This window comes from Amblyomma mixtum, chromosome 5 (assembly GCF_055824585.1).
Source record: "Amblyomma mixtum isolate Tamu chromosome 5, ASM5582458v1, whole genome shotgun sequence".
In the NCBI taxonomy this organism is placed as follows: domain Eukaryota; kingdom Metazoa; phylum Arthropoda; class Arachnida; order Ixodida; family Ixodidae; genus Amblyomma; species Amblyomma mixtum.
Genome location: NC_143016.1, coordinates 147170684 through 147194101, shown reverse-complemented (window position 1 = coordinate 147194101; position 23418 = coordinate 147170684). Strand labels below are relative to the sequence as shown.

Genomic DNA, 23418 nt, shown 5'->3' with positions numbered 1-23418 from the left:
GACTCAACTGGCATTGTCGCCTTCTTGCCCCGAGGCCTCGTACATTCAGAGTTGCTACACGCAGTGCTTCCGTGAGATTGATCGGCATATCGAGTGAAAAAAAAAGACCGTGTCGCATGGTGTCTACCATCACGCCCGCACCACAAACCACCCACGCCCCAGCTCGGGTTCTACACTGCAAAACTACGGAGGCGGTTTCCCCGCCTGCCGTGAGTCGGCCGGAATGTTCGGCCGCGGCTTGTAGGGCGCTCGCCTCATACCTGGCGTTTTAGGAGGAGGCTCATCGCCCCCACTGGCATCCTGCTGCGGCTCCTTGCTTGCGCTGTCATCATGCGCCCGCTTTCCGGCCGTGACACTGGTTGTTGGTGGAATGTCCATGGGCTCAGCCACATTACAGGCGGCGCTCACCGGAGAGTCTCCAGGCTTTGCAGTCGCATCTCTCGTCACGACATCGTCAGCCTGTGCAGGAGCTGGAGGCCACTGCGACGGAGTGTCGACCGGGCAAAGTTGCGCTTCCAACTGATCCGCCCGAGGAGCAGCCGACGCGGTCTCGCTCGCCACTGGCCCTCTCGCCGCTCTCGATGCGTCCTCCGCATCGGCCTCATCCATGAGCAGCTCTGTCGTCTCCTCACTGGTCGATGGTCCGGTGACGCTGGCGTACGTCCGAGCGCACTGGCTTTCCTCGTGCCCGAAGCGACGGCAAGCACCGCAACGTGGGATTTTGCACTCACGCCGAATATGGCCTGTGCCGCGGCAGCGCAGGCAAAGGGGAGGCCTGCCCGACACGACCACAAGCGCAAGCTCTCCGGCTACGCTCACCTGGTGGGGCAAGTCGTCCATCTTGACGCCGGCGTTCAACTTAAGGGTCACCAGCCTCGTAGTTGAACCCTTGTCCGACGCGCCTTGTGCACGCCATCGCTCCCTTGTGACGTCCGTCACCTTCCCGAACGGAGCGAGGGCAAGCCGCACGTCTCCGTCCGGTACGCTGTGTAAAAGCCAATGTAGCTTCATTCGGACGTCCCTGTTTGCAGGATCTATCACAAGACATCGGGCACCTTTCACTTTGAGCTCACCGATGTTGATAATCTTCTTCGCAGCGTCGGCGTCCTTGAAGGTTACGGCCCACACATGACTCATGCGATACGCCCCCAGGGCGATAACTTCCGGCAGGAGCGACAGTGGAGCGAGCGCATCTCGAAAATCTTCAACCCTGTAGGGGCGAGCACTGATGTCCCCGTGCAGGAAAACTGTGTTCAAAACAAAACGCCCTGTAGGCAAACTAGGCAGTACAGCCTGGTACTCGCTGTCCGAGCCAAAATTCCTGTTTCCGCGGCCAGACATGGCCGCTGTAGCCGCTCCAACGGAGCTAGTCATTGCACGTCCGTCACGCTCGGCGGCCGGAAGTGGAATCCCCAGACCGTTCGGCCACGCTACCGATACTCCAGCTGCTAACTTCCTCTCCACGCAATTGCTCTTCTGCACTCGGATTACAAGAAGGAGGAGGAGGAGGGTGCGCAGCTGGCCACTCAACAGGGCAGGGACACAAAAAGCATAAGGAAAAAATCATGGCAGCGGTGGGATTCGAATCCACGCCCCCGAAGAGACTGGTGCCTTAAACCAGCGCCTTAGACCGCTCGGCCACGCTACTTTTTTTTTCTTTATTGCCGATTTTGACACAGAACCAAAATTACAAAAAATTGTAAAACACCTCAGCCCAGTGCGGCTGATACAAGGGTGATTAAAATCTTTTCAATACAGCCAAGTCATCTAGTACAGAGAGCCAGTCAGGCTGTTCAGCTCGTGCCCGGTATACTTCTCTCAGGCACACGACACTTGCAATGAAGTTTTCTTGCAGAGACCGCACGTTTACATCTGCATGCCGCACCTGCATTCTGGTTTTCCACAAGCTGTGGAGGCTGACCAGCATCGGTAAGTCATAGGGCACTTCTGTTTCATTTTGGATGGGCAAAAATCTAATACCGTAGGGGTCCAGGGGTAGATCTTTCTTGATAGTTCTTTGAAGGACGTCCCAGTGAAAGATGGGATCCCAACAATCCAGGAATACGTGTTCTATTGTCTCGGCTTTCTTGCATAGGATACAGTTAGTTGTCCAGGGGACGAAAATCCCCTTTTCGTTCAGCCTTGTTTTAACAGGGAGCGTATTTGAATGTAACTGGTAGAAAAACGTTTTCATAGATGGGTTAACTGGCATGCTTTTAACTCTTTTTAAAACATCCTGCCCTGGACTCCCACGGTGCAGGCTTCGCTAAAGAGAAATTGGCATCATTACATCCACTAATTCCTTATACAGCTTTTTCTTTGAAACTTTACTCAAGTAGTCAAGAGAAAACCGTACTTGGAGAAGCTTGAACGAGAGTACAACCTCTCTCATGTACCCCACGACGGAACCACGCATATTCTCACTCGAATACACCACAATTTCAGGAAGCAGCCTTTGCAATCGCAACTGAATAACAGTCCGCAAAAAACTGTCCGACTGGTCACGTAGGAACATAAATCGTGATACAACCTGGCGTAAAAACAAATGAACAAGACCAAGGCCACCACCTTTGACAGGAATAAACAAATTGGTGCGACTGGTTCGCTCCCATGTCGACGCCTAGACAAAAACAGCAAAGACACGGTGAATCCTTTGAATATTGGCTCGGGATGCACTCAATACATTCATTAGGTACCATATCTTTGACACAAGGAAAATGTTACAGACAGAGGCGCGCGAAAACATTGATAGCTGCCTCCCTTGCCACGAGTCGGCCTTCTCCTTCGCCCTTGACGCTTCATCGTTCCAGCAGTCATTGGGATCCCGATAACATTCGAGAGGCACGCCAAGATACCGCGTTGGCAGTTTTGACCACTGCAACCGACAGAAGTGTTCCGGTGCATCATCCCAATTACCGTGCCAAAACCCACAGCTCTTGTCCCAGTTTATCAGGCAGCCAGTTTGTTGACAGTACTTTTCGACTAGGCTGGTAACTTCAGTAACACTGTCCTTGTTTGAGCAAAAAATGGCAACATCATCTGCATAGGCGAGGACTTTCATATGGGATGACTGCAGTTGAAAGCCGGAAATACGGTTACTGTTAATTATGGCCAAGCAGAGTGGCTCTATGTAAGTCGCGAACAGTTGGGGCGAAAGAGGGCATCCCTGCCTCACTGAAGATTTAACTTCTATTCGGTCGGTCAACTCCCTATTTACGATTACTCGCGTGCTGCAGTTCGCATAAGCCATTCTCACGCCTTCCGCTACAACGCGCCCTACGTTCAAATGGTCAAGAATGCAAAAAAGAACGTCATGTGAAACCCGATCGAAGGCATTCGCAAGATCCAACTGAATCATTGCAATGCGCACCCCAAGGGCGTCACAGCATTCCAGTATGCTACGTGCAACGTGTATGTTTGTCGCGATGCTCCGTCCTTTGATGCCACAAGTCTGGTGTGGTCCAACCAATGTTTTGATTACGCCCTGTAATCTCTTTGCTAGAACTTTCATATATATCTTGTAATCTACGTTGGTGAGGCTTATCGGCCGATAAGAGCCCACCAACAAGCGCTTCTCCGGGTCATCTGTTTTGGGAATCAGGACAATGTGTGATGTAGTAAAAGATAGTGGAACTTTTTTGCGCTCGTACGCCTCAGAGAGCACATTGAGCAGAAACGGAGCTATCATGCATTTGAATTCTTTGTAGAAACTGGCGCTTAGTCCATCTGGGCCAGGTGCTTTTCCGTTTTGCAATTCATCTATCGCGGATTCAATTTCTCCGACACTAATTGGCATCTCAAGGCGAACCTTCACTTCATCCTCAAGCCTTGGCAATAGGGGCAGAAAATGAACCAGAAATGTTTCATCCATCTCCCGCTTATTTCCGAGAAGGCCGTTAAAGTGGTCCATTATAACCTTCCGGATAACTTTCGTGTCGCTAGAAACTTCAGCCCCGTGTCTTATCTGCGCGATTTCTTTCTGGCGAATGTAACGCTTTTCGTCGGACAAAGCCCGTTTGGTAGGCGTTTCACCAGTCCAAAATTTCTCAGACCTAGAGCGAATGATGGCTGCTTTGTACCTGTCTGTGTCTATTTGTTCAAGCTGGCTTTTTACTTCTCTCAATTCTTTCAAAAAAAGGCCGGGCTCAGAACTTTCCATGTAGGTCAGGAATGTTAACTGCTCAATCAATTCAGTTTCCTTTTCTTTCTCTTTATGCTTATTAAGACAACTCTTTTCTATTGCTTTACGTTTCACCCATTCTTTGAAATCTTCCCACTGAACAGCCAAGCTGTCAGTCTGCATCTCTAGTAAGCTGTGCAGTTCATTTGTAGTTTCATTTATGAAATCTTCGTCTTACAACAGCTTAGCATTAAATTTCCACAAGTGCCAGTTAAAGGACGTATGTTTCTTTTTTTCACCAAAGGTTGCGATTACGAGGCAGTGGTCGCTGAATGCATTGGGCTGAACATCATAGTCCATGCAGAGATGCACGAGTTCTGCAGACACATACAGCCTATCCAACCAAGCATGGCTGTCACGCTGGAAATGTGTATATTGAGGGCTATTACCGTAAGTAAACTTTTCGCCGATGTCTTCTAAGCAATGGTCACGTACAATACTATTCAATAATTGAGCACTTTTTTCGCGCACCGGCAGGCGCTTCATACGGTCCGCCGCTACACAAACACAGTTGAAATCACCCAACACCAGCAGGGTTCTGTCACAAACAAAATAATATTCAAGGCGATTGAAAAACTCTTGGCATTCGGCTTCAACGTTTGGTGCATACACACAGATAACTCGCCAACACACATTAGAAAAAGTAAAATCAACGACAAGAAGACGTCCACTGGTACAAGCGAAAACAGACTACAATAATGCCTAGATTGTTGCGCATAAAAATAACGCACCCACCCGAGGTGCCAACAGAATGACAAACACAAACATTGAAAACTGGACGAAAGTGGGACACCATACGATCAGTAGATTCCTCACTTTCTATTTTCGTCTCCTGTACAGCTACTATATCAAGCGCGTTGTCAGCAAGTAGACGATTCAGCTGACATTGGCGCCTCCTTGCACAAAGGCCTCTGACGTTCAAAGTTGCTACGCGCAGAGCTGTATCTATTTTCATCGCCATGCACTTGGAATAGAATGCCATTGAGGTACAGCGCCCACTCTACAAAACTGTGCAACATTTTCTAACTCACAGTGTGCAGTGTACATGGTAGTTGATCCAGGAATCCGAGTGCTGACGTCGGGAAACCACACGAATGTCCCTCGCCAGCCTTTCCGGACCAAGGCACACTGTCTGCTGGGTACTTCCCACCACAACAAAGGAAAAAACAAAAACAAAACACGAAACCTCATTGAACAGCTACGGAGGCGGTTTTCCCGCCTGCCGGCGTTCGGCCGAGATGTTCGGCGGGGACTTCAGCGTGGAGCGTCGAATCCCCGATGTTTTAGGCGGCGGCTCATCACCACCCACACAAGGCAGCGGCTTCTCTCCGACGCTCTCATCATGATTTAACAAAACTTTTGTTTGGGCTAGATGGTGCATAGCTTATATTGAAATGAATTCAAGCGCACAGGAACACGCACACAAGAGGAGGAACACACAGGACAGGCGCTAACTTCATCTGATTTATTTGCAGGTAAGAGAGCGAAAATATATACATAAAACGAGACATGCGCAGTAAAGAAACAGATCGTCATATCACAATGCGTGCTCAAGGTATCTGTATTCTGCCTGCAAAAGATTAACTGACGTGTCACTCACACAGTCACGCCCCCTCTTCCTGATGTGAAATGCTTCTAATAATTCACGTGCCGTCTTATCACCACCTCTGCCAAGAATCTTTATCTCCTTCAGCCGCGGCTCGCACGCTCTGCAGTTCGCACAATGGTCTGCCAAATGTGTCCCTCCACCCCTTAATGCCCGCAAATCATCATGGGAGCGTTTCCCGGCTGGAAGACCGGCAGCTTCCTGGCTGAAGTCCATGGCATCGGTGCTGATAGCCTCCACATTCTCCGGAGATTCGGCCGCGGCTTTCGTCACGTCTTCCGCCTTGTCAACACTTCCTTGCTTCGGTTCAAGGCCCACATCTCCACTAGGCTTTACAGTACTGCTCGTCGTCGAACTCTTTTTCGATAGAGGCGTCAGCGAAGGCGCCTTTTGAGTTAAAACTTGGCCAGTTGCCCTGGCTGCCTCCTCTGCATCCGCCTCGTCCATCAGCAACTCAGATGAGTCTTCACTGTTCCCGGGACCGGCAATGCTCGCGTAACTGCGAGCACACTGGCCGTCTTCATGCCCGAACCGTCGGCAGGCACCGCACCGAGGGACCCGACATTCTTTGCGGATATGGCCTCTACCTCGACAGCGGAGGCACAACGGAGGCCTGCCCGGGACGACAAGCAGCGCTAGCTCCCCGCCGACGTTGAGCTGATGCGGCAAGTCGTCAAGCTTCACGGCAGCTTTTAACTTCAGTGTGATGAGTCTGGTGGTTGAGCCCTTCTCCGACACGCCTTGTACTCGCCAGCGCTCTCGGGCCACTTCAGCGACTTTTCCGTACGGCGCGAAGGCGACACGCACGTCCTCGTCAGGCACGTTGTAGAGCAGCCAGTGCAGCTTCAAACGCACGTCCTGGTTCGCAGGGTCAATCACCAGGCAGCGCCGTTCTTTCACACGAAGTTCACCGATGCTGGCAATCTTCTTCACTGTTTCGGCTTCTTTGAATGTGACGGCCCAGACATGGCTCATCCGATACGCCCCCAGGGCGATAACGTCCGGGAGCAAAGAATGCTGAGCCAACGCGTCCCGGAAATCTTCCACCCGATACTGGCGGGCCGAGATATCCGCGTGAAAAAACTGTATTCAAAACGTAACGCCCTGTAGGCAGCCCTGGTAAAACAACCTGATACATACTTTCTTGTTCAGCAGACCTGTTACCGCGGCCAGACACGGCCGCCGAAGCCGCTCCAACGGAGCCCTCCATCCTGCGTCCGTTCACTGGCGTGGCCGGAAGCAGAAATCACCTCGGCCACGCTACCGATACTCCGGCTGCTAACTTCCTCTCCACGCAATTGCTCTTCTGCGCTCTGATTACAAGAAGGAAGAGGAGGAGGGTGCGCAGCTGGCCACTCAACAGGGCAGGGACACAAAAAGCATAAGGAAAAAATCATGGCAGCGGTGGGATTCGAATCCACGCCCCCGAAGAGACTGGTGCCAAAAACCAGCGCCTTAGACCGCTCGGCCACGCTACCTTTTTTGTTCTTTATTACCGACTTGGCCGGAAAAACGAAACACAAAAATACAATGACATGACAATAAAAGCACTGGTCAGTTTCTAGCTAGTGCACGATGATAAAATGGGTTAAATGATTTTAGTTTGTCGAGGACAGGCAACCACTCAGGTTGTGGAGCTCGCTGTCCGAAAACTTCCTGTGTGTACATGATGCTTTCAATGAAATACTGATGTGCAGGATGCACAACAGCATGTTCATGCCTGACATCCATTCGCGTGCGCCATAGGCTATGCATGCAGAGCAACATTAGCAGATCGTAAGGCACTTCACCTGTTTCTGCACATGGTAGGAAACGTATTCCAAAAGGCGTCAAAGGTAACTCTTTTTTCAGGGTGCGTTTCAAGACATCCCAAAGAAAGACAGCGTCATGACAATCGAGAAGGATATGCTCTATAGTTTCCACTTTTTGGCAAATTAGACATTCCACTGACCAAGGTACAAAAAGGCCTTTGCTCTGCAACCATGGCTTCACTGGGAGGGTTCCAGTATGCAAATGAAAAAAGAAAGAACGCACTGAAGGCTTCACCGGCATTCTTTTGACCCTTTTTAGCACATCGCGTTCGCGACCCAAAAGATATACACTGCGATAAACAGGCACTGGCAGAAACACATCGAGCAGGTCGTTGTACATCTTTTTCCTTATTACAATGGTTAGATACTCATCGGAAAATTTTGACCGAAGAATACGCACTGCTGCAACAACTTCTTGCAAGAAAGCACTTAACCCACTCCGACCTGCAGACATGGATGACACAACATAATCAGGCAGTGATTCTCACAATCGCACTTGTATAATAGTTCGCAGAAAATCATCATCATGACGCAAGAAAAAGAATCTAGTCACTATCTGCCTCAGAAATAAATTTGATAATCCTAGCCCCCCGTTCCGCACCTCATGGAACAGATTGCATCGGCTGGTACGTTCCCATGTTGACGACCAAATAAACGTTGCAAACACTCTGTGCAACCTTTGCACTGAAGTCCTTGGCAAAGTTAACGCTTGCAGAACATAGAAAATCCTCGCTATTAAAAACATGTTGCACACCGTAGCTCTTGCAAACATGGAAAAGTTGTGACCGCCCCATTTGCCTGTCTGAGCTTTGACTAGTTCGGTTTCATGGGCCCAATATTCTTTGCTTTCTGTGTAGTTGGTTAGCGGCACGCCGAGGTACTTTCCTGGCGTGTCTACCCACTTCATTCGACAGAATACTTCTGGCGTGGCCTGCCACTTTCCATGCCAAAAACCAAAACATTTCTGCCAGCTTATCGCACAGCCACTTGCATCACAAAAATTTACGGCTTCTCTCACCACTTCTTGCACGCTTTCCTGGTCTCTGCAGAACACTGCTATGTCATCTGCATATGCCAATACCTTCACTTCATTATGACAAAAGGCGCAACCTCGAATGTTTTGCGTAGTTAACAGCTTTAAACAAAAGGGCTCCAGGTAAAGTGCAAAGAGCAGTGGAGAAAGAGGGCAACCCTGCCTCACTGACGACAAGACAGGAATACTATTACTCAGGCGCTTATTAATTATGAACCCTGATGTACAGCCATTGTAAACCATTTTCACGCCATCAGTGATGATACACCCTACATTCACTTGTTCCAACAGCGCGAACAAAATTTCATGTACAACTTTATCAAACGCCTTATGCAGGTCTAGTTGGATCATGGCGACACGACCCTCCGTTGCATCACAGCATTCAAGGACACTCCTAGCTACGTGTATGTTAGTAAAAATGGTTCTGGCTTTTATGCCAAAGGTCTGGTGTGGGCCAACAAAGGTTTTAATTACTGTTTGGAGTCGCCCGGCTAGCACTTTCATATAAATTTTGTAGTCTACGTTAGTTAAGCTTATTGGGCGGTAACACTCAACTGACTGCAACCTACTCGGGTCGTCCGATTTTGGGATCAACACCACGTGGGAGGCTAGGAAAGACGGCGGAGTTAACTTTCTTTCATAAGACTCGCTTATTACGCGTTGTAATGCTATTGCCATTTCTGTTTTCCTAGCCTTGTAAAGTGCGGCACCGAGGCCGTCCGGCCCAGGCGACTTGTTTAAGCTCAGCTGCTGTATTGCAGCTTCGATTTCTGCTGCCGTTATGGGCTCCTCAAGTACCTGCGCCAGGTCATCCTCGACTCTTGGCATTAGCGACAGGAATGCAGTTTTATAGTGTTCAACATCGGGCGTTTTAAGGCTGAACAAGTTTTGGTAATATTCCAGAAACGCCCTTTCAATCATCTCAGATTCGGAAGTTACGTCATTGCGATAACAAATTTCCTTTATCTCTTTCGAAACTGCATACTGTTTTTCGTCGCTGAGCGCCCTTTTTTTGGGCGTCTCCCCAAGCCAAAATCTTTCGCTGCGCGCCCTTATCACTGCACCTCGATATTTCGTTTCATCAATTAGTTCAAGCTTAGTTTTGGTCTCTCATTTCTTCTCTGTACAACCCCGGCTTGACGCCTTCCATGCTGAGCATAAAATCAAGCTCGGTACGAAGTTCCTTTTCTTGCTGTTTTTCCTTGCGCTTTAAAACACATGCTCTTTCTATAGCGGCCACTTTCACGTCGCATTTAAATTGTTCCCATGTTTGTATACAGTCTGACTCTTTTTCTAACAAGCTTTTGACTGAGTCTTTTAGTTTCTTGCTAAACTCCTCATCCTCCAACAATGTGTCATTAACTTTCCATAATTCCCAATTAAACTTGACAGTCCTTTCCCTCTCCCCAAGTGTGACCACGACTAAAGAATGATCACTGAAGCTGACGTGCACAGTCTGGTACTGGGAACACAAGGGCACAACCTCAGAAGAAACATAAATTCTGTCCAGCCTTGCGTGACTAACGCCTTGAAAATGCGTGTACTGCGCTTGTTCAGAACCTTGCATTATAATGCCAATGTCTTCCAATTCTGCTTCATTAATCATCTCAAACAGCAGCTCGGCACTCCTGTCCTGCACGGTTTTGTTCGTTGTTCTATCTTCAGGTCTACACACACAGTTAAAATCTCCAAGCAATAGTACACACTTTTCTGTCAGCAGGAAAGGTTGAACACGGCGAAAAAAGGCATCTCGTTCGGGAATTCTATTAGGTGCATATACACACACAGCTCTCCACTCTACACCAGAAAAGTAAATATCGCATGCTACAATCCAGCCACTTTCACATGAAAATACAGTTTCCACAGCGACTTTGCAGTTTCTAGTTAAAATCAGACACCCTCCCGACTTTCAATTTGCAGGCCACACGCAAACACTGAACTGTGCACGGTAAATTTCAGCCATCGCATCTGTCAACTCTTCGCTTTCAATTTTTGTCTCTTGAATAGCCAACAGATCGATTTCGTTTTCGAACAAGAGACGCTTAAGCTGATTTTGCCTCCTTCGCGCAGAAAGACCTCTCACGTTCAGTGTGGCAATACGCAAGCAAGATGTTATTCGAAACGCCATCTAAATGGTTGGGATTCGCCGCTCTCTAAGTGACATCGGTTTGCAGCTCACCTCATCAAAAATCCTTCCAGTTTGCAAAGTACGGTGGTGTCAGCACTGAACCCGATCGAAGACCGGGTTACCAACACGAAGACCCTGCAAGGCACCTCCGCTAAGGCGGAGGGACACCCGACGAAGTCCTACGATCAGGAGGGATGTTCGGCTCGAGCTTGTAGGCCGCACGTCGAACAGGAGGCGCTTTGGGAAGAGGTTTCTCATGGTCCGTCCCGTCGTAGGTCGTCGCCTTGTCATCAGCTTGGTCGTGCGTCCTCTTAGCTGGCAAAGTTGACGCCGCGGGCATCTCCGTGTCAACGTCCTTCTCGTCGGTCGATTCCAAAACCGTCTCAGCTGCACCTACCGCAGCATCATCTGCTTTTCCCGCGTCCGCCTCAGTTCTGGTGTCAGGCACAGGTGGTTCTTCTTTGTTGGCAGCCTCATGTTCCGTGGGAAGCGTTGCTTTTTCTGAGGCTATGCTTTTCGGCACTGCGTCTTCCCGACTCTCACGGGTCGCCTCTACCGCGTCGACTTCGTCCATAATATGCTCCTCAGTAGTACCCCTACGACCAGGACCAGCTACGGTAGCATATGTTCGCACGCACTGGGCGTCGTCGTGGCCAAAGCGACGACAGAGCCCGCAACGTGGCCTGCGGCACTCCCGACGTATGTGTCCGGTGCCGCGGCACCGGAGGCAGAGCGGAGCTCTGCCAGGAACATGGACGAGTGCGACGTCCTCTCCAACACGCAGCTGGTGCGGTAAGTCCTCGATGGTAACGCCCACCTTCAGCTTCAATGTCACTGAGCGCGTAGTAGACGACTTGTCGACGCAGCCTTTGACTCTCCACTTGTCCCGAGTTATGTCGGTCACTTTTCCAAAAGCCGCCAGAGCTGCCTTCACGTCGTCATCTTTCACGCCGTGTAGCAGCCAGAACAGCTTCATCCTGACGCCCTGGTTGCATGGGTCAATGACCACACAGCGGTGGTCCTTGACGTTGAACGCCTCCGCCTGTAGCATTTTGTTTTTTCCTTCTTCATTGCAGAATGTCACGTCCCAAACATGATTCATCTGATATGCCCCGAGGGCAACCACTTTCGGCAGCAATGACAGACGCTCAAGAGCGTCACGAAAGTTTTTAACACGGTATGGCCTGGCTTGGACGTCGCCATGCAAAAAAACAGTATGCAAAACGCTCGAACCTGTTGGCAAATGCGGCAAAATCAGCTGGTAGTCCTCGTTCGGTTTGATCGTACTCCTGATACCGCGGCCCGGCTGGGCCGCTAAATCCGCTCCTTGGGAGCCCATGATGCACACGTCCGTCACGCTCGGTGGCCGGAAGTCGAATCCCCCTCGGCCACGCTACCGATACTCCGGCTGCTAACTTCCTCTCCACGCAATTGCTCTTCTGCGCTCTGGTTACAAGAAGGAGGAGGAGGAGGGTGCGCAGCTGGCCACTCAACAGTGCAGGGACGCAAAAAGCATAAGGAAAAAATCATGGCAGTGGTGGGATTCGAATCCACGCCCCCGAAGAGACTGGTGCCTTAAACCAGCGCCTTAGACCGCTGGGCCACGCTACCGATACTCCGGCTGCTTACTTCCTCTCCACGCAATTGCTCTTCTGCGCTCTGAATACAAGAAGGAGGAGGAGGAGGGTGCGCAGCTGGCAACTCAACAGGGCAGGGACACAAAAAGCATAAGGAAAAAATAATGGCAGCGGTGGAATTCGAATCCACGCCCCCGAAGAGACTGGTGCCTTAAACCAGCGCCTTAGATCGCTCGGCCACGCTACCGATACTCCGGCTGATAACTTCCTCTCCACGCAATTGCTCTTCTGCGCTCTGATTACAAGAAGGAGGAGGAGGAGGGTGCGCAGCTGGCCACTCAACAGGGCAGGGACACAAAAAGCATAATGAAAAAATCCATGGAAGCGGTGTGATTCGAATCCACGCCCCCGAAGAGACTGCTGGTTTAAACCAGAGCCTTAGACCGCACGGCCACGCTACCTTTTTTTTTCTTTATTGCCGGGCTTCGACATTACAAAACAGATCATAATAATATGTACATACACTATACAGAGTTAGCCAGGATCCCAAAGAGTGGGCCTGACTTGGGTTAAAATTCTCTTAAAGTTACGAGGCGTTCCAGCCTTGGTAACCACTCAGGAACCTCCACTATTAGCTTTTGTTCTGCCAGAAACTTGTGCATACTTTCTCTAAAATACATACGGGCTGGCCGTGCGTCAGGGTCACAATGATACCCTGCCATGCGGGAGCGCCATATACTGTGGAGGCCCACCAGTATGATTAAGTCTAACGGAACCCCATCCTCGTTTCTGGTTGGCAAAAACCTTATTCCGTATCAGTGGATTGGAAGCTGTTTCTTTAAAGTCCTCTGCAGCACGTCCCAAAAATAGACCCCTTCCCAACAGTGCAAAAAGACGTGATCAGTTGTCTCCGGCTCTTTGCATATGACACAATGCGAACCCCAAGGAAGAAATATCTGTTTTGCCTCAAGAAAAGTTTTCACAGGTAAAGTTCCAGAGTGTAACTTAAAGAAGAAACTCTTGACTCCCGGTGGCACCTTCATTTTCTTTACCCTTTTCAATACGTTGTAGCCCGACCCTCCACAGTACATGACCCTGTACAAGGGCACCGGAAAGAGGATGTCACACAAATCCTTGTACAAATCTTTCCGGCTCGCATCACTCAAATATTGTTTTCAAAATCTAGCATTCAAAAATCGGACGCTGGCAACTATCTCCTTGAAAAACCCAAAAATGCCACCCGTCATACACTCAGTTGAAATCACAAAGTCTGGCAAAGCCCTACCGAGCCTTACTTGGCACACTGTGCGCAGAAAAGGATCATTCACATCACGCAAAAACAAGAATCTATTGACCAATTGCTTCGCAAATAAATGTCCAAGCCCGAGTCCTCCATCCATTACTTTTCTGAACAAATGGTTTTGCGTACACCTCTCCCATTTCGAGGCCCACACAAAAACAGCAAAAATACGATGTAAATTTTGTACATTTATTCGCGAACAATGCATCACTTGCATCACATACCACAGTTTGCTGATGAAAAACAGATTGCACACTGTGGCTCTCGCAAATATAGATAGATAGGACGTTGTCCACTTTTCAGCCTTTTCGCGTGTTTCTTGCACCTGCCGTGTCCAATACAGTTCGCTGTCGCGGTAATTTTCCAGTGGGACACCCAAGTATTTCACAGGGGTCGTGTGCCAGGTCACGTTAGCAAAATTTTTCGGGGTCACTGGCCACTGTCCATGCCAGAACCCCACACACTTCCCCCAGTTAACCCTGCTCCCCGTCACTGTGCTGAATAGCTTTACCCCGTCGACCGCGTTACGAATGCTATCGTAACTCACGCCAAAAACAGCAACATCATCTGCATATGCTAGGATCTTGACTTCAGCCGTCTGTAGCCGAAATCCTTGGACAGCATTATTTCTTATAATGTGCTTACACAAAGTTTCTATATAAATACAAAATAAAAGAGGACTGAGGGGGCAACCGTGGCGAACAGAACGCTGAACGTTAATGGGGGCGCCCAACGATTTATTAAAAATTATCCTGGTTGTGCAATTTCTGTACGCCAAGGCCACACCCTCAGTGATAATAGTGCCTAAATTAACATGATGAATGATAGAAAACAATATGTCATGCGCAACACAGTCAAAAGCTTTTTCTAAATCTAGTTGGAGAACTGCCACATGAGCGCCAATGGCGTCACAGTACTCCAACACACTTCTTGCTTTGTGAATATTATAAGCAATAGACCGCCCCTTGATGCCACACGTTTGATGAGGGCCAACAATTTCTTTAATTACCATCTGAAGTCTGGCAGCCAGCACCTTCATAAAAATTTTGTAATCGACGTTCATCAGCGAGATGGGCCTATATGCTGTAACCAGTTTAAGTTTCTGCGCGTCATCTGTTTTAGGAGTAAGTACTGTGTGGGACGTACCATAGGATGGAGGCAGAGCATTATGATTGTAGGCTTCGTTAAATAAAGAAGTCAGCAAAGGGGTTAATTCACTCTTAAACACTTTATAAAAAACAGCACTTAAACCATCCGGGCCTGGAGATTTTCCAGGGTTTAAGCTTTCTATAGCGCGTTCGACTTCTTGCGGCGTAATCTGCTGCTCTAAAATTTCTTTTTGCTAGTCATCCAGCCGTGGCACATCTTTCAAAAACTCGTCTCTAAATGCATTCGAGTCGACTTCATGTTGCGCGAAGATTGTCTGAAAGTGCTCAAGGAAGGCCAGCTGTATGCTATCGTTATCGGAGACTGAAGTGCCTGCCCATTCTACCTCGTGAATCTGGTTTCGTCGAGCGTGCGCCTTTTCCATTCCAAGCGCCCGCTTAGTGGGCGTTTCTCCCGCGACCAAATCTGCCGCTCGCGCCCGAACTAGCGCTCCCTGATACCGTTTTTCTTCGATCATTTCCAGCTTTTGCTTTGTTTTCTTGATGTCTTCCATAAATATGCTCGGTTGTTTGCATTCTTGAGCTAATAATTTTTCTAGCATAACTTTCAGCTGCCTTTCTTGTAATCGTTCTTCGTGCCTTAGAACGGTGGACCGTTCTATAGCCTTCATTTTAATGTCTTGTTTCGCTAGTTCCCACTGCAACCCGACTTCGTTTTTTCCCTCCCTTTCTATTTTATTAATCTTTTCTACCACGGCATCAGTGAAAGTTTTGTCACTTAGCAGGTTAGAGTTTAGTTTCCATAGGTCCCACGAAAAGCTGTTATTTCGCTTCTTCGATCCCACATAGCACTCGACAACACAGTGATTAGAGTAGGGCACAGGCAAGACATTGTACTTGTGACATTTCGGCAATAAATCAAGTGACATATAGATGCGGTCGAGGCGCGCGTCACTAAGACACGTTGAAAGTGCGTGTACTGCACACCGCGTGCGCCCTCTAAGCATTCGGCAACATCTTCCAAGGCGTATTCGTCTATCATTTGATTTAAAACCTCTGTACTTCTGTACCCTGAAGGCACGGGTGCTACTCTTATCGCGAGCGCTCAAAACACAGTTAAAGTTACCCATGAAAACTATTTGTCTGTCGGAAAGAAGATACTGTTGCAGGTTCTCAAAAAACGTTGCCCTGTCTTCCACTACGTTTAGCGCATAAATGCATAGCACACGTCACTCAACGTTGCAGTACAAAAAATCGCATACTACGTAGCGGCGCGATTGACAAGAAAGATACGCTTGTATTTCGAGTCCCGGCAACTTTTTCACAAACACAGCACACCCAGCAGAGTTGCCAATCGCATGGCTCACAATTGCATAAAACCTCGACGTGAATCGTTGCACCATGCCTCCAGTCTCCACCTCCCCTTCCACTTTAGTTTCTTGAACGGTTAGAACATCTATGTCTCTGTCCGTCAAAAGGCGGAGCACTTGACTCTGCTTTCGCTTCCCGCTCATGCCCCTTACGTTAAGCGTGGCGAAATTAAGGCACGACTCCGGGTACATTTTGGTAGCGAAAGAAGAGGCCGGAAGCATGGTGCTTACCTTTCACGCCTAGCACTAAGCTAGACGCCGTCTTTTGCCCCTGAGTCATCGGGTGGACCAGGGACACTCTGCTGCGGTGCCGGCTTATCGGCCGGCTGTCTTTCCGTCGCGACATTTGGCCGCGGCTTGAAAGGTGGTCGTCGTACTGGAGGTGCTTTTGCAGGCGGCTCCTCTGCGTTAGTCGCGGCCGCCTTGTCTTCTTCACTGTCGGTCTGTGTATGGGAGCGTTTTGCGGGGCCGGAGACGCTGGCCACGGTAGTGTTGTCCTTTCGCATCGCGGCCTCACAGTCCATTGGTTTCAGTGACTCGTCAAGCTGAGGGCTCCCACCCTCAGTTGACGCTCTTTCAGCTGTCTCAGGTGATACCGCTGCCGCAGTCTACGTCTCCGCGCTGTCGGTCACCTTGCTCTCTTGCCCCGTAGACACCGATGAATGCGTCGTCGCTGCTAGCCCTTCGGCACCTCCGGCACCCTTCGCAGCAGCTTCAGCTTCGTCTACGTCCATCAGCAGGTCTACCGACTCGTCCCTCGCCGTCGACCTGTCGCCGCTGCGTAGGTCCGCACACAGTCCGCCGCAACATGACCGTACCGTCCACATTGTGTACATCGCGGTACCTTGAAATCCCTGCGGACGTGGCCCTTGCCTCCACAGCGCAGACATTGCATTGGCCTTCCGGGCACGACAACGAGAGCCAGCTCTCCCGCGACTCGGAGTTGGTGCGGGAGGTCGTCCACTTTCATGCCAGCTTTCAGCTTCATGAGCACGGCTCTTGTAGTCGACCCTATCTGGTGGAAACCTTGAACCCGCCAGCGCTCCCGAGTGACTTCGATAACTGTTCCGAATGCCGCGAGGGCCGTCCTTATGTCTTCGTCTGCCACGCCATGCCACATCCAATGCAGTCGCAGTCTCACCTGTTGGTCTTCTGGGCTGATAATGATACACCGACGGTCTTTCACTGAACCTCCTTAAAAGCGAGAAGGCGCTTCGTTGCCTCCGCGCTACTGAGAGTCACCGCCCAGACGTGGTTCACCTGATACGCCCCCAAAGCCACCACGTCGGGGAGCGTACCAGTCTCCACCAAGGCTTCACGAAAATCTTCGACCCGAAAGGGCCTCCCACGCACGTCACCATGCAAGAAAACCGTGTTCAACACAACACGCCCGGTGGGCAGCTACGGCAAAATAATCTGGTAGTCGTTATCATCCTTTACATCTAGCCTGTTTCCGCGAAATGCAAGGGCCGCTGTCGCCGCTCCGTGGGAGCTCATGATCCTGCGTCCGTCACGCTCGGTGGCCGGAAGTAGAATGATCGGCCACGCTACCGATACTCCAGGTGCTAACTTCCTCTCCACGCAATTGCTCTTCTGCGCTCGGATTACAAGAAGGAGGAGGAGGAGGGTGCGCAGCTGGCCACTCAACAGGGCAGGGACACAAAAAGCATAAGGAAAAATTCATGGCAGCGGTGGGATTCGAACCCACGCCCCCGAAGAGACTGGTGCCTTAAACCAGCGCCTTAGACCGCTCGGCCACACTACCGATACTCCAGGTGCTAACTTCCTTTCCACGCAATTGCTCTTCTGCGCTCTGATTACAAGAAGGAGGAGGAGGAGGGTGCGCAGCTGGCCACTCAACAGGGCAGGGACACAAAAAGCATAAGGAAAAATTCATGGCAGCGGTGGGACTCGAACCCACGCCCCCGAAGATACTGGTGCCTTAAACCAGCGCCTTAGACCGCTCGGCCACGCTACCTTTTTTTTTTCTTTATTACCGGACACTGACACAGTACAAAATTGTACACGGAACAAATCAGCCAGCTTACAGCCAAATGTTCACGTAGAAATGACAGTAATAAGTAAGCTGTCATCCTTAGGTGGGATGACGTTGTCGTTTTAAAATTCTCTCAAATGGATCAAGGGTTCTAATCTTGGCAGCCATTCGGGAACTGTACGCTTCAATTTGTGCATTTCAACAAAGGCATGCATACCTTCCCGAAAGTAGAGCCTTGCAGGGGCGAGCATCGGGGTCTAAATGCAACCCAGCCATCCGGGGCCGCCAGAGTCTGTGCAGACCAATTAACATGACGGTATCGAAAGGTACGCCATCTTCGTTATCTGTTGACAGGAACCTGATGCTACGTGTATCTAACGGTAAGTCTTTTTTAAGGGTTCTTTGCAGCACGTCCCAAAATAAACCCCCTCCCAACAGTGTAGAAAAACATGATCTATTGTCTCAGGCTGTTTGCATATTAAACAAAGTGACCCCCATGGCAGAAAAAAACCCCTGTCCTCAAGAAATGTTTTAACCGATAACGTTCCAGTATGCAGCTTAAAGAAAAACGTTTTTACTCCGGGGGAAACTGGCATCCTTTTTACCCGCTTCAATACATCTTGACCCGGATAGCCGCTGCACAAGGCTCTGTACACCGGAATGGAGAAAAAATCATCGCATACATCCTTATACAATTTTTTCCTATTGACTGAGCACAAATATTCAACCGAAAAACGAGTTGTCAAAATTCTGACACTGTTTACGCCCTCTCTTAAAAAACCAAAGAGGCGCCCTGGCATACTTTCTGTGGCAACAACAAAATTTGGCAACGCCCGCACGAGCCTTACTTGGCAAACAGTGCGCAGAAATGGGTCTGTGACGTCGCGGAAGAAAAGGAATCTGTTTACGAGCTGTCGTGCGAATAAGTGTGCTAGCCCAAGACCCCCGTCTTTGACACTCCGAAACAAGTTATCCCGTCTACACCTTTCCCAATTCGACGCCCAAACAAAAGCGGCAAATACCCGATGCAGCCTCTGAATGTTTAACCTGGAGCTGTGAAGCGTTTGCATTACATACCACAACTTGGCCACAAAAAACAGATTACAGACCGTTGCGCGTGCAAAGATAGACAGCGGCACACCGCTCCATTTGTCTCACGTATTTCTTGGGCTTGGTCGCGCCAAAATGGCTCACTGTCTTCATAGCATTCTAGAGGCACACCCAAGTACTTAACCGGTGTTGTGGTCCAAGTCACGTTGGCAAACATGTAAGGCGTCGATGGCCACTCTCCGTGCCAAAACCCTAGACACTTTCCCCTATTCACCGGACTTCCAGTGGTCGTGCTGAAATCTTTCACGGCTTCGACTGCCACGCTAACGCTCTCTCTGTTCGTACAGAAGACGGCTACGTCATCAGCATACGACAAAGGTTTGACCTCCGTCATGTGGACTTGGAAGCCCTGTACAGATTCATTCTCAAGGATTGACAAGCACAAAGTTTCAATATAGATGCAGGAGAGAAGCGGGCTGAGGGGGCAACCCTGACGCACCGAACGTCGCACGTTCACGGGTGCACCAAGTTCCTTGTTTACAATTAATCTTGTAGTGCAGTTTCGGTACGCCAAGGCTACGCCCTCGCTGATAACAGAACCCACATTAATGTAATCTAGAACTGCAAACAAGGCATCATGTGAAACACAATCAAACGCTTTTTCAAGGTCGAGTTGCAGAACCGCAACGCTACCGCATGTTGCAACACAACACTCCAGTACGCATCTCGCCTTATGTATGTTCGTAGCAATGGTCCTTCCCTTGATCCCGCAAGTCTGGTGAGGCCCAACAATCTCCTTAATAACGGTCTGTAATCTGGCTGCTAGTACTTTCATTAGTATTTTGTAATCAACATTTGTTAGGGCTATTGGCCTGTATGACGTCACCAATCTCAATTTCTCAGTTTGTTCTGTTTTAGGGATTAGTACAGTGTGTGACGACGCAAAAGAAGGCGGCAACAAGTCAAGATCGTAGCCTTCGTTAAATACTGCAGCTAACAATGGGGACAACACTTTTTTAAATGCTTTATAAAAAGCCGCGCTCAAGCCATCAGGCCCTGGCGACTTCCCTGGATTTAGATTATCAATGGCACGCTCAACTTCATGTTCGGAAATCGGCAGCTCCAACTTTTCTGTTGTGTCAGCATCTAGTCGTGGCAAGGAAGAAAGAAACACGCGCTTAAACCTGTCCATGTTAATGTCGCGATATGCAAACAGTTGCTGATAGTATTCGTAAAACGCACGTGCAATGCCGTCTTTATCTGTCACGAGGTTGCCGTTCCACTCTATTTCTTCTATGTCGTTTCGACGAGCATGAGCTTTCTCGAGGCCGAGAGCCCGTTTAGTGGGCGTCTCGCCTGCTGCGCATCTTTCGGCCCTGGCGCGAACGAGCGCTCCTCGATATCGATCTTCATCTAATAACTCAATTTTCTTTTTCAGTTTTCTGATATCGTCATTATAGACCCCTGGCGCTTTGCACTCGTGCGCTATTAACTGATTTAGTGTCGCCCTTAAACAAGCTTCTTCTCGCTTTTCGTCATGTCGAATACAACTGGCTCTTTCTATAGCTTTCATCTTAATTTCTTGTTTGCACCATTCCCGCTGCTCTCCAATGGTGGTGCAAGGCCGTTGTTCTCTCTTTAAGCTTCCCTGCAATTATTTCAACTGAAGCTTCATCTTCTAAGAGTTTGGAGTTTAGCTTCCACAGTCCCCACACAAATTTTTTCCTTGTGTTTCTAGGGCCGATTGTACATTTCACAAGACAGTGATCCGAAAAAGACACTGGCATAACGACATAATTTTGGCACTTCGGAATCGCATCCAACGATAAATAAATACGGTCGAGCCGGGCATGACTAGAACCTTGGAAATGCGTGTATTTCACGCTGCGCGCTCCCTCCAAACACTCCGCTACATCATCTAGAGCAAATTCGCCAACTAGCTGCGACAAAACATCCGTGCTTGCGTCTCTAAACGCGCGGCTACTTGTCTTATCTCGAGCACTTGAGACACAATTGAAATCGCCCATAACGACGAGTTGTCGCCCACTATTTAGATATCGCCGGATGCTCACGAAAAAAATTAACCTTTCATCAGCCGCATTCGGTGCATAAACACAAAGAACGCGCCATTCGCTGTTATGAAAAACGAAGTCGCAAACAATAAAACGACCTTGCATACATGAAATCACTTCTTGTACTGTCAGTCCTGGCAACTTCTTAACGAACAGAAGGCACCCGGCCGATGTGCCAACCGCGTGACTAACAGCCACATCGTACCTCGACGTGAAACGCTGCACCATGCTCCCCGTGTCATCTTCCCCTTCTATTTTGGTTTCCTGAACCGCCAACACGTCCACGTCCTGGTCCGTTAAAATACGGTATACTTGACTTTGCTTTCTTTTCGATGCAAACCCACGGACGTTAAGCGTTGCTACGCTCAGTGACTGTTGCATCGCCATTTTCGTACTTTAAGAGGACGCTGGGAGCATGGTGCTTACCTTTCGCGCCTAGCACGTCGCTAGACGCTTCCAGAAGTCCCGCCGCCATCGTAATTATCGGGCTGGACGTGCTGCGAGAGCGGCTTTTCGGCTGCCCTCCGGCCCGTCGCGATATTAGGTTGGGGTCTGAAGGAAGGTCGTCGTCCCTGCACAGTTTTCGCTGGTGGGTCCTCGGCGTTGCCAGGGAGCTGCTTATCCGCTCCGTCACCAGCGTCGGCGTGCGAGCGCTTCGGCGCACTGCCAGCGCTCGTTGACCGGCCGCCGTTCTCCGCATTGGTGTTCTCATCCGCCGATGCCGCCGGAACACTTGTCCCTTCAAGGGGCGCTTCCTCGCTCACAGGCACCTCCGAAACAACGGATGGCAGTACCTGTTTCTTGTCCACGCCCTCGCCCGCCTCTTTTTCAGTGGTCGTCGGAGTTGTCACGCTTGGGGCCACCACAGAGCTTTCCACACCATCGGTCCCCTTGGCTGCTTCCTCAGCCTCGACGACGTCCATAACGGTTTCCGGTGATTCCTCTCTAAGCGCTGGCACCGTTGCGGCAGCGTATGTGCGGACACACCCATCTTCCGAATGTCCGAAGCGTCGGCAGCGTGAGCAGCGAGGTATCTTGCAGTCACGTCGGACATGTCCGCTTCCCTGACAACGCAAACACTGCATGGGCCGCCCAGGCACGACCACAAGGGCAAGCTCGCCGGCGACTCTTATATGGTAGGGGAGGTCGTCCGCCTTCATTCCAGGCTTCAGCTTGAGCAGAACTATCCTTGTGGTGGAGCCCTTTTCTTTCACTCCCTGCACTCGCCAACGCTCACGGGTTACCTCCGTCACGTTCCCGAAGGCCGCAAACGCAGTCCGGATATCTTCGTCGGCGACGCCGTGCAGCATCCAGTGTAGCCGCAGTTTCAGCACGTGGTCCTCGGGGTCGAATATAAGACACCGGCGACCTTTAACTGGAAGGTCCTTGAAAGCCGCAAATCGCTTCGTTGCTTCAGCGCTGTTGAGTGTGACCGCCCAAACATGGTTGATTTGGTACGCCCCCAACGCTACAACGTCGGGGAGCGCACCCGCTTGGGCGAGGGCGTCACGAAAGTCTTCGACCTTGTAAGGCCGCGCTCACACGTCGCCGTGCAAAAACACCGTGTTGAGAACAACACGTCCTGTTGGCAGAGTAGGCAAAATAATCTCGTAATGCTTATCTGCTTCAAAGTCGGACCTGTTTCCGCGGCCAGCAAAGGCCGCTATCGCCGCTCCACCGGAGCTCATGATTCTGCGACCGTTCACTAGCGTGGCCGGAAACAGAACCTCGGCCACGCTACCGATACTCCAGCTGCTAACTTCCTCTCCACGCAATTGCTCTTCTGCGCTCTGATTACAAGAAGGAGGAGGAGGAGGCTGCGCAGCTGGCCACTCAACACGGCAGGGACACAAAACGCATAAGAAAAATTCATGGCAGCGGTGGGATTCGAACCCACGCCCCCGAAGAGACTCCTGCCTTAAACCAGCGCCTTAGACCGCTCGGCCACGCTACCGATACTCCAGGTGCTAACTTCCTCTCCACGAAATTGCTCTTCTGCGCTCTGATTACAAGAAGGAGGAGGGTGCGCAGCTGGCCACTCAACAGGGCAGGCACACAAAACGCATAAGGAAAAATTCATGGCAGCGGTGAGATTCGAACCCACGCCCCCGAAGAGACTGGTGCCTTAAACCAGCGCCTTAGACCGCTCGGCCACGCTACCGATACTCCAGGTGCTAACTTCCTCTCCA

General features: G+C 50.1%; 1 protein-coding gene and 6 non-coding genes across 7 annotated transcripts; all 7 read right to left on the bottom strand.

Annotated features, from left to right (window-relative positions):
* Positions 1–183: 183 nt before the first annotated feature.
* LOC149344046 (uncharacterized) lies at positions 184–1374 on the bottom strand. The gene has a single exon (XM_089542544.1). It carries the CDS (start codon positions 1372–1374, stop codon positions 184–186), a length of 1191 nt encoding a protein of 396 aa, XP_089398670.1.
* A 192-nt stretch (positions 1375–1566) lies between these two features.
* TRNAL-AAG (transfer RNA leucine (anticodon AAG)) lies at positions 1567–1648 on the bottom strand. The gene has a single exon. It is a non-coding gene; the product is annotated as a tRNA-Leu (tRNA).
* A 5534-nt stretch (positions 1649–7182) lies between these two features.
* On the bottom strand, positions 7183–7264 carry TRNAQ-UUG (transfer RNA glutamine (anticodon UUG)). Its single transcript has one exon. It is a non-coding gene; the product is annotated as a tRNA-Gln (tRNA).
* Positions 7265–17794: 10530 nt separating this feature from the next.
* Positions 17795–17876, bottom strand: TRNAL-AAG (transfer RNA leucine (anticodon AAG)). Its single transcript has one exon. It is a non-coding gene; the product is annotated as a tRNA-Leu (tRNA).
* Positions 17877–18007: 131 nt separating this feature from the next.
* TRNAL-AAG (transfer RNA leucine (anticodon AAG)) lies at positions 18008–18089 on the bottom strand. Its single transcript has one exon. It is a non-coding gene; the product is annotated as a tRNA-Leu (tRNA).
* A 5012-nt stretch (positions 18090–23101) lies between these two features.
* On the bottom strand, positions 23102–23183 carry TRNAL-AAG (transfer RNA leucine (anticodon AAG)). Its single transcript has one exon. It is a non-coding gene; the product is annotated as a tRNA-Leu (tRNA).
* A 125-nt stretch (positions 23184–23308) lies between these two features.
* Positions 23309–23390, bottom strand: TRNAL-AAG (transfer RNA leucine (anticodon AAG)). The gene has a single exon. It is a non-coding gene; the product is annotated as a tRNA-Leu (tRNA).
* Positions 23391–23418: the final 28 nt, after the last annotated feature.